At 35.8% G+C, this 11,704-nt stretch overlaps 1 protein-coding gene across 2 annotated transcripts in view; it reads left to right on the top strand.

Annotated features, from left to right (window-relative positions):
* LOC106666059 (whirlin) overlaps window positions 1-11,704 on the top strand; it is a 148,885-nt gene that overhangs the window by 123,794 nt on the left and 13,387 nt on the right. For both annotated transcript variants that reach the window (XM_024229888.1, XM_024229887.1), the window contains 2 exons: window positions 5,702-5,863; window positions 5,981-6,128. In XM_024229888.1, the coding sequence (XP_024085656.1) occupies window positions 5,702-5,863; window positions 5,981-6,128 (310 nt within the window). The remainder of the gene's footprint in view (window positions 1-5,701; window positions 5,864-5,980; window positions 6,129-11,704) is intronic.

Below are 11,704 nucleotides of genomic sequence, written 5' to 3'. Positions count from 1 at the left end.
TTGTAATATATTAATTGGTCAAGCGGACCACGAAATTAGTGAATTTAATGATTAAAAATGAAGTACACTTCACTATAGCTCTCCGTGGCCATTCCATTTGTCGCCGAGAATCAAATAGATTACACGACATTTGAAAAATGGTAAAAAGGAGGGAAAATTCAAAAGGTGGGGTTGAGATGGGAAGTTAGTGTCCGAGTGGATCGAGGTCACGATAGCTCAAGTGGCATAGCAGCGGCGTATCTAGCCGAAGATCGTGGGTTCGAATCCCGCTAGTGCCATTGACTTTTTTATCTCAACTAAAAAAGCTTAATTAATTGTAATATATTAATTGGTCAAGCGGACCACGAAATTAGTGAATTTAATTATATTTAACCAATTTTAATTAACTTAATAACGTAACTTTTTTTTCAATTTTGAAGAAATATTCACGATACCCGAAATCTATTTCATTAACATTCTAGTCTATAAATTCTTAATTCATTCTAGTGCTTGCTATTTGGGTTTGCTAAATGCGTTTTTGGTTTCTCGCCATCATCACTAATGGCTATGCGAAAATAGGTAGACCAGAACGATCGGAAACTACTTTTGGAGCGTCGGCATGTCCTCCAGCACTTAAACTTTGGTATTTTGTGTTCGATCTGTGCCAATGGTTTTCATTGAAGAGTCTAATTTTTAATAAAGTATAAAATTAGTTCTTATCGAATTAGAGTCTCTACGTCTATATTACTCAAAAATAACTTTTCTAGGTACCACTATCTTTTCCTAGCTGATGCTGGACAGTTGCATAGGATATGTCTGTTGACTCTATCTCCTCTAGACGTAGTCGACATTGATAGGTAATAGCCTTTTTTTGTAGTAGTGAAGCATGTCTTATAAATATACCTGTTTAAGGGTTTTAATTCCTTTCTGTCTAGTTGGATCTCCTTTTTTTACATTAGGTTGTCTTGCTTGCCTAATGCCGGGCATATGCTCCCAGATTTTCTTGTTTTCTTTAGTAACTCAAGTTTTCAGCTTTTAATGCTGCTATGATTTGTGCCCCCTACGGTTCCGTTGCTCCTTTTTTGCCTTCTTGCCTGACATTCCCTCATGTTTTGGAACCCGCTTTACCGTCAGGTTATTTATAGATCCTAGTTTTTTAGGTTGTTTAGGCAGTTCCAGAGTAATTTTGAGTTGATCTCTTAGGCTTGGAGAACCTTTGGAGCTGCCTGGTTATATGATAGAATTATTATTTTCGCTCCGTTGAAATTTTGAGAGCTTGGAAAGTTGGTTGTGATGGACCCGAGGGGTTGCTCATAGGCCCAATCTACATCCTCGTTCCATTTCCTTCTTTGAACCATATCTTTACCAAAGAGCACCGAGTTTTTCTTCTTTTCTCTTAGCACTATTTTTTTTTCTACTTTGTTTCTTTTTCGTGGGTCTTTTAATGTTTGCATTCCACGATAACCCATGGTCGAGAGCTACAACTGTAACTTCTTTGGAATGCTTTATTTCTTGCTTTGTTAAGTTTCGTTAAGCCTGTATGCGTAAGAAAGGTTTAATCGTCATTCTTGAAAAATGTTTGCAATAACACTTAACGAGCAGGATCAACTTATTTTTATGACGGATACGTGCTTGACATTAGACGTAAACTTGTGCGAGACTTGTAGTAATGGCAGTGACATCAGGATATAAAGAAATATCAAGTAAAAAGTACAGTGCGAAATGCTGTCCTTGCAAAAAGTTGCCAATGATCGGAAAAGGCCAGATGGAACTAGGATGAGGCGGGACTTTCATTTAACCTTTGTAGTCTCGTATTTTTTGTCCTTTTTAATTGGTTGGAAAAGAATCAGATTTCGCGACGTTTGGACTATAAGCAGGCTGAGTCAAATGCGAATCTTGTATTGAAAACAAGTTACTTGGTTCAAATTGGAATATTCAATTCCGCTTCAAGCATACGCTTTTAAAAAAATCGATATTTCAACCAACTGTAAAGATTTAATCTAGGCCGGATAATCCGGTCACCGTGTTTTCCAATAAGGTTTTGGGTGAAATTTGAATCCTCAATTGTGGTCGATCATCTGGGAATAGCAGCATACCAATGGTCTATACTTTCTAGTAATTTAGACAGCATCGTCCGCTATAGAGCAGTCTAATCGAGGTTTTGGAAAAAGTGGTGGTTCTACTCCTAGCTCCGATTTACTTGTACAACAACTTTACATTCTTCCTCTACTCAAATGCTTACTTTTCACTTAATGAACATTTCTAATACGGCGTCCAAAGATATGAGGATGACGATTTTTCTGTCATTTATTGCTTTCGTTTATAATTCATTGTAGGTGAATACATAAAGTTGGACGATTTTTCCTTTTCTTCAACTCTTTGACTTCTTCAACTCAACATATATTTAAACCTATTTCAAATAGATTCAAACCTTTTCTACTTTAAGTTTAAAATGTTAATTTATTATTCAATTTTTCGATTTTAATTTTAACTTTTTCAACTATTTAATATATGACTTTTTCCATTTTAATTTCCACTTTTCCATTGAACATTCTTCTTTTCCATTTTAATTTTGATTTTTCCATTTATATTTCAACTTGTTCCGTTTACTTTTAAAACTTTTCCAGATGCGTTTCCTAATGTATTTAAACTTTACCACTTGCATTCAGTTTTTTACATTAAAATTTCAATTTTTCCATTTAATATTCACATTTTCCTTCGCTTTTCCATTTATCATTCATCTTTTTCTAATTCATTTTAATTTAAACCTCCATTTTAACTTAAAATTTTCCACTTAATAGTCACTTTTTTCCATTTTAGCTTAAACTTTTCCATTTAATAATATTCAACCTTTTTCATTTCATTTTCGACTTGTCCATTGAATATTCAAATTTTCCATTTTAATTTGAAATTTTCCATTTAATATTCAATTTTTACCATTTAACTTTTTTAAATTTTAACTTAAATAATTAAACTTAATCATTTTAATTTAATAATTTAATTTAATTTTTAATATTCAACCTTTTCCATTTCATTTTCGACTTGTCCATTGAATATTCAAATTTTCCATTTAATATTCAATTTTTACCATTTAACTTTTTAAAATTTTTAACTTAAATAATTAATCTTAATAATTTTATTTTATTTTATTTTTAATATTCAACCTTTTCCATTTCATTTTCGAATTGTCCATTGAATATTGAAATTTTCCATTTTAATTTGAAAGTTTCCATTTAATATTCAATTTTTACCATTTAACTTTTTAAATTTTAACTTAAATAATTAAACAATAATTTTAACTTAATAATTTAATTTAATTTTCAATATTCAACCTTTTCCATTTCATTTTCGACTTGTCCATTGAATATTCAAATTTTCCATTTTAATTTGAAATTTTCCATTTAATATTCAACTTTTATCATTTTAATGTCGGCTTGTCCATTTAATATTAAACCTTTTCCATTTTAATGTAAACTTTTTAGTTTTAAAGTTTTTAGCGTCCTGGATAGTGATATTCGGATTACGTTTCTGAATAGAGAGCACGCTCTGCAGTGTTCTTTGACCTCGAAATGGTGTAAGATACGACGTGGCACATCGGATTTATAGGCAAATTACCTCTTTCCTGAGAAACCGAAAGTTGCGTGTCAGGTTGGGGTCCGTGCTCTCCAGGGACTTAGTTCAAGAAAATGGAGTCCCTCAGGGTTCAGTATCAAGCGTAAAACTTTTCTTGATCGCAGTGAACGGAGTCGCGGGTGGTATCCCCCGACCAATTAGACGGTTACTACACATCGATGACCTTTGCTTTTTTAGACTTGAAAGACCTAGTAGAGGTTGAAAGGGTGATAGTTCAGCGATAAACCTTGTGGCAGGAAGAGCCGAGGAAACCGAATTCGCCTTCTCTGTCTCGAAAACCATTTGGGTTAACTTTTGCAGGCTGAGAAGGTCGCACAGCCCTCCGCATGTCTGCCTAAGGGCCGCTACGATAAGGAACGTAATGTCGGCGAAGTTCCTCGACCTCAAGCTTGATTCAAAGCTAAGATGAAAGCCACACATTGATGCCGTCGAGGTGAAGGAAGGAAAGTCATAACGTTGCTAAAGTTCGTTGATCACTTAAATTGGGGAGCAGAAAGACCCCTCTTGAAAAATCTCTCACTCGCTGCTGTCCTCGACCTTGTTTTATGGTTGCATGGCCTATTCTTTAGCTCGAAATACGCGCCTGCACAGTCTCGATAGGCTTTAATATCAGGGTCTTCGAGCGGTCTCGGGCGCGTTTAGAACAAGCCCTTTGGCCAGCTCGTGCTGTCAGCTGTGCAGCGGGATTCCTTGCCAAACCGGGACATCTGCTTTCGTGGCTATCCTTAGATGCCATTACATTAGAATATACGGCGACTTCAGACCAGACGCAACCCTGGGAAAACGCTTCGGCGAATCCTTAGGGAGTGCAGGGTTGTACTGGGAACGGTACTCGAGCTGGGCAACCGGCCGACCCCGTCCTGGGTCCCTCTGACCGTACTCATCCCGGACGATCTTGCCGTCTTAGCCAAGACTCGGAGCCAACTCCGCTATGCCTTTGCCGAGCTAAGTAAGGTACGCTGGATTTTGGTTTCCCTCGACCCCCTCGTAGTGTTTTTGTTAGTGATATGACGAACTAGACCGTCTCGGCGAAACGGTGGTTGTCGTCTGGGTACCTGGTCACGTAGGTCTGGTGGTTAATGAAAAGGCAGACGAGGCGCCTAAGGTCGGGACGTCTCAACCTCCCGACTTAACCACCTTGATCCGACCCTCTGACGCTAAAAATGGAATACAAAACATTATTAAAAGAGGGTGACAGCTTCAATGGGCCGGGTCGACAGAGAAGCACTCACGTATGAGGAGTACTATCGATGGTGGCCCTCGGAGGATCTGACTCCTAGACGAAGGGTCATCCTCACCCGATTTAGGTTAGGCCATGCAAGGTTGACACACGGACACTTACTTTTGGGCCAAAGCCCGCATATGTGTCCGGTATGTAGAGAAAGTTGTTCGATATGTCCCACCTAATTGAAGGGTGCAAGTACTTAGCTCCCTACAGAGAGCGCGTAGGAATATATTAGTGAATAACACGAGAATTGTGATTGAGCATGGCAGCGAGTAACTGGGAGGAACTCGATTCTTGGAGGAAACAGGTTGTTTTATTGTAATAGTACTGATATTGTGTCCACTAGTTGTGTTAAGAGCGAATTTATACACCCATATTCTCATATTTTTACTCTTATTTTTAAATTTAATGCACAACCTAAAAATAAAGACAGATTTTGAATTTTTGGCTATGTTTTTGTATTAACGAAAGAAAATTTAGTAGCAAGACAATTGCCTTAGGAGGATTAAAAAAATCGTGTGATCGAAAATCTTTTAGGGAGTTTTTGACTAGCTTTATTAAAAACAAAGATTTCCTTCGAGACCAATTGCGTTTAAAAAAATCGTTCTGGTCCGCGTGTTGGCGTTGGAATCAGACGCGTTCCGGCTCAACGACATCTCCATTCTCTGGAATGCCGATCGTGGTATGTCTTGGGCAAACTGCTGACGGCGGGTCATCAGCATGTGATTTCACCATTTGACCTTGTAGTGTTTGTTATTACGCGTACCATGTAATTTGTATCAAACAGCCAGATTATTTTCTGTTTTTGTTTTCGCGGATTATTTCTCCAGAAACTGGCTTCTCATAAATGATCGATTGTTGTAGAAATCCAGAGGACGAGCTTTCTTGGCAGATCGTCGACGCTAGTAATAGTCCGACCCATTTGGATTACAAGCCGGATCTTTGCGACGAAAACAGCAACATCTCGCCCGTCAGCGATGTGAGGATGGTGTTGAAAGTCCCACCCAGGGCGAAGCTCGGTTGCGGGTGAGTCTTGTCAATGATCAACAATAGTGAGACCGACTTCCTTTTACTTTCCTCAGGCCGGGACGTTTCCGGCCCCGATTCCCAGGCGTGTTTGTAAAAGTATTTCCTCGTTTTCAGAATATGCAAAGGGCCAGATTGGAAGCCGGGCGTCTTTGTGCAGTTCACCAAAGAAAACAGCATCGCAAGGGTCGCAGGGCTGAGGCCAGGTGATCAGATTGTCCAATGCAACAATTTCACCTTCACGCCCGAGACACCATTCAGCGAGGTAAGCCATTTACAAATCATTTTTCTTTTTTAACTGTCAACTTTGTCATTTTGTATAACAAGACAGAAACAGAACGTCCATTATTCCATTTTAACTTTTTAATACTTAGCTTTCAGATATAATTACATTTAAATATTACTATTATTATTATTATTATTATTCTTAACTTGGAAGGCCAAATGTATGCAAAAATCCCATTTTAAATTACATATAAAATGTATTAAATTCACTAGTTTTCGTGGTCCAAATAACATCTTTCAATTAATTAATCTGTATTTAAGGTATTGGTTGAGTTAAAAAAGTCAATGTCATAAATACAGATTAATTAATTGAAAGACATTATTTCATGACATTATTTGGACCACGAAAACTAATGAATTTAATAAGTTAAATGAAGGATATCTTCACTAAAGCTCTCCGTGGCCATTTCATTTGTCGCCGAGAATCAAATAGATTACACGACATTTGAAAAATGGCAAAAAGACGGGAAAATTCAAAAGGTGGGGTTGAGATGGAAAGTTGGTGTCCGAGTGGATTGAAATCACGATAGCTCAAGTGGTAGAGCAGCGGCTTATTGAGCCGAAGGTCGTGAGTTCGAATCCCGCTCGTGTCATTGACTTTTTTTATCTCAACTAAAAACCTTAATTAATTGAAAGATTATTATTATTGTATAAATGGTTTTGGTGGTATAAATATGCAGGGTGGTCAGCTTGTGTTAAAAAAAAATTTTTTCGTTGACAGTACATCTAAATTGGAGTAGAATGCCACCTCATGGTTTTATCTCAATTCTTTCAAAAGTTAGTATTTTTTAGTATTTCTTTGAGAAAAGTCTCGTTTCTCTACATGAAACCTGTTTTCTTTCCTCTAACGTAACTTCTCGCAACTTTTGACCCCCATTTTTAGATAGCACCAAATCTCCTTTCAGATTAGTCCACTTTTGTTTTAAAAATTGCCAGTCTACAAAATAACTGCACAAACTTTATGAAAATTTGCGAAATTGTAATTTGGAATCAACTTCTTTAGATATTTTAGCCGTAGCTTCCTTACATTACTTTTTTAAAATTTACTTTCATTTCGACCAAAACCTTACATAAAAAGATTAAGTAATTGAAAGAAGTAATTTGGTCAATAGACCAATAAATATAATGGATTTTTAAAACTGTCAAACCAGCTAAAAACATCGACATTTCGTGAGCTTTCGAACGGTCTATTCGAAATCTCGATTATTTTGATTTTTTACGGGCAATTTCAGTTGGATGTTAGTAGGAAAACGTGGTCCTGGGATTAAATACCTTGTTTAAGTGTTGATTTCTTTTTATATATCAATATATAAGATTATATCTATCAATCCTCGTGGTGCCGGTGACAAAAGCTAAAGGGGGTAACGGATAATTTATNTTTATTTTTTTTTTAACGAGGGTTTGCAACATTAGAGGTCATATAAACCTTCAGGATGCCGGTGTTTTTGAAAAAAAGCCCATTTGTAAGTACGTCGGGTTGGAATGCAGAGCCGCTGGATTCGAACCGGGCACCTTTACCATGCATTGATGAGCGCCGTGTCAACGCCTAAACCGTTGCGGCCACCGACGCCCCTGGGGTTTTTATTCTGGAGAAAAGTTTATTTCTTTACTTAATTACTGCATAATGTATTGTGTATTTGTTAATTATTAATTTACATGAAAAGGTATCATTACGTATGAAAAAATGTTTAAATTAAATTGGAAAAAGTTGAATTATGTTGAAAAGTCGAAATTAAAATTGAAAAAAAAAAACATTAGTGAATAAAATAGTCAAATACAAATTAGAAAAGCTTGAATATTAATCTGAACAGTCGAAATAAAAACATAAAAATTTGTGTAATAGATAGAAAATTTTAAGTTAAAATTTAAAAAAGTTAAATGGAAAAAATTGAATGTTAAACGGTAAAGTTTAAATACATTTGGAAACAGATCAATTGAATGTGAAAATGATTTTGAAACGTAATATAAAATGATTAATTGTAAATGGAAAAATCGAAATTAAAATGGTAAAAATGGAAAATCAAGTTAAAATGGGAAAAGTTTAATATTAAACCGCCAAGTTTAAATTAAAATTGAAAAAGTTTAATATTAAATGGAAAAGTTTAAGTTAAAATGGAAATAATACATGAAAAAGTAGAACAAAATAAAAAAAAAGGTTGAATAAAAGTTTAAAAAAATCTGTATATTGACCAAGTCCAACAAAAGCGAAAAGAACAGGAAAACTATTTCTTCGTTCGTCGACCCTGAGATAATCTTTGTTTGCACTCAAAAAAGTTAATTTCAAACGTTTTTTTCCCATAATTAGATTGTTATTTTTTTCCATAGTTAAAACAAGGCGACAACAAAATCAAAGCGTTGTTTATTTGAAGATTACTTGATATGCTAACTGAAAGTGCTTAATTTTAAAACGCAGTTATATTTTTTAAGCTCATCTTTGTTTAAACAGAAACACATACGAGAGCAAAATCGTAAGTTTCTGATTATTGGTGAGTTGATGACATCATGTCCGATATAATTGAAGTGGGTCCTTGGCACCATATAGGGAGCGAGTAGGTCGGACCGATATAATAATTGTACCTGAACATTGAAGCGAAAATCTGGGTCCCCTGAACCGAGTTTTGAAAGAAGGCAGTTTATTTTTAGTACCTAAAAGATATCTCATTTTGAAATTGAATGTATTTATTAATGTGAATGACAATTACGGTATCAATACTCCTTGAGCCAAAACAACGTAGTGATCATTTCGTTCTGTAAGTGTTGCTAATCTTGAATATTGTGTTTGTTGATTTTATTTTTAATAACACCTTTTACATTGAGGTATTTGTCTATTTTTATGCCACCTTAATTGTCATATAAACTATAAAGGAGTGTAAAGATTTAGTTTCCCTATCAATCAGGAATATCATCAATATCAGGAATTTTTTGATAGGGTGTTCAAGATGTGAATTTTCTATAAAAATGTCAGAAATGGTGAATTTTGTGTACCTCCTTCACCTCCTAACTTCTAAAAATCGCCAAAAATGAAATTTTCGACCGATCAGGCTGGTTTTAATATCATTCGATGCAGAAATTAATCCCCTACAGATGTTGTTTCAAGCTGTTTTACGGTCATAGCTAACGGTTTACTAACAATTTCACGAATATGGTCAAAAAACGTGGTTTTTCATGGTTTTTTGCCTGTAGCTCGGAACTGAAGGGTTTGTGGACACAGGTTCATAGGACCTTTTCTACTCAGCGTTCAATTTCCTATAAGATCTGGCAGTGTGGCTGAATCGATTAGGGCCACCCTGTATTATTATAGATCGGGACAAAAACAGTGACAGGGGAATCCATAAGGGAACATTGGACCATAGTTTCTACCATTTTTGGTTTCGATTCTTTTTGGCAAAATGACAGATTTTGGATTAAGTTCAGTGACTTGTTCCCTGACTCCGTCTGACAACCTATTTCTTTCGTGCCCATTTTAACTTTTTCGGCAAAGTAATCCCTTTTTGAATGATGTCAGAGCCTATTAGGGACTTTGCTCGGTTAAACGTTATTTTATTTTTCACTTTCAGCTCCAAAACTTTTATATTTATATCTTGGACAATAACGCGCCAAGGTGTTATGTGGACCTTGACAATTCATGTACACTGGAGACTGACAAGGACATTTTCGTGCCTTTCCAGCCCACATCCACACATATAGATGTAGATGTAGATGTAATATTCGGGGTGTAATATACTGCGCCCTTTAAGAGCTATTGTAGCCCCCGTTCTCTGCCTAAAGCACATCGGTGAGTCCTATTTCATCAAGAAACTTGATTAGTAGGCCCGGTTTCAGTGATTGAAGCTCTTCTATGGTCACATTATACATCTCAAAACATTTCCTCCTGCGGGCTAGTGTAGCTGCGCAGTTTGTTAGTAAATGGGTTGGTGTCTCTTCTGCCTCCTTGCAGAATCTGCATGTGCCATCTTTGATTGTTCCAAATTTTCTTTAAGTGTCCATTTAATCTACAGTGTCCTGTTAGGATTTGCAGTCTGTTCCTGCTTCAATGTTATGGATGTACACCATAATAGTAAGACCTTTACTTACATACGGAGCTATAGCCTGGGCTGATAAAGCAGAACAAATAACCAAAAGAAAAGAACTCACAAAAATACAGAGACTTGCATGCATCTGCATAACGGGAGCAAGGAACAGTCTTTTCGTGCCTTTCCAGCCCACATCCTCACATAAAAACCTTCTTCTTACAAGAAGAAATTGTATTTCCAAAATCTAAACATTTAAAACACCGTAGGGGAGCAGGAATAAATGATCTTACGGGAATCTTCATATAGGCAACACATTTATTTTGGAGGACACGGGGTATTGAATGTGACAATCCATGAAAAAGATATCCTACCATCTTTTCTTTTTAACCGATGAATGCTTATGACATTAGAACTCTTTAATTTTTCGAGTTCTTCATCAGTACACTCTTTCAAGTCCCAGCAAGAAATTACACCTTTTGAGGTGTTCAATTTTACATTGCTTTCAACTTTTACCGGTATACTTTCTAAATTCTTAATTTTCATTATTTTACTACCTTGTTCCTCATTGAACGCTTCGATATAAATTAACCGTCACGACCTTTTTTTATGTTTACTACTTTCCTACTTCTCTATTTATTACTCTACATATTCTTATTGGCGACAGTGAGTGAAGGCCGCCGTTATCTTTCCCATCTGATCTACAAATAATAAAATGTCTTGCCTCAGAAGTAGAAACAACTGGAGAGGGAGTCCTATTTAGAAAAGGTAATCGATTTCGAAAACCTTCTCGGCCCACTGGGCCGAAAGGGCCTTTCAAATGATTGTGGAAAATTTTGAAAAAATTTAAAAAACAGATGACGATAAAAGAAAAAGAGAAAAACTAAATAAATAAATCTTACCCAACCCTGAAACCAGGGTTCTATAGGAAGATTCAGGCCCCACACTTCCCAATAGGGAATCCGAGCTATAAACTAACACCTAGCAGACTTGTCTTATCGTCAAAATATTTATCCAATTGAACTCCTCACCAAAAAACAGTTCAAAAAACACTAGTCTGACAAAGGGACGTCCTAGCTTCCACAACTCACCACTATCATGCACTTATTATTTCAGTATACCTCAAAACTTCGGTTTTTTCCCGGAGCGGAAATTCTTGCTTGTTACAAGTTTTATAGTTATTATTATTATTATTAACTTTTAAGGGCGTTTTAACGGCTAAGGTCATTCCACGCCCTAACATCCAAACCTTCTATCTTAGTTTAGCTATATCCCTTCTGAGTGCTATAAAGCTCTGACTCCAAACATTCACTCGTAAACTAATTTATTCTTTTGCTAGCCAAAGCTTTAATTTATCCTTTTAAAATTCTTAATTTGGAAGGCCAAATGTATGCAAAAATCCTATGTTAAATTACACACATATATATATATATATATATATATATATATATATACAATAATCTTATTTTAAAATTTAAATAACAATACAGTAGGATCACAGATCAAATCAATAAAAACCGATAAAAACAAAATCTCTACGACGAGG

The sequence above is a fragment of the Cimex lectularius genome, unplaced genomic scaffold (assembly GCF_000648675.2).
Source record: "Cimex lectularius strain Harlan isolate CLEC.00 unplaced genomic scaffold, Clec_2.1 scaffold162, whole genome shotgun sequence".
NCBI classification, from domain to species: Eukaryota; Metazoa; Arthropoda; class Insecta; order Hemiptera; family Cimicidae; genus Cimex; species Cimex lectularius.
This window is presented reverse-complemented; position numbering and strand designations above follow the sequence as displayed.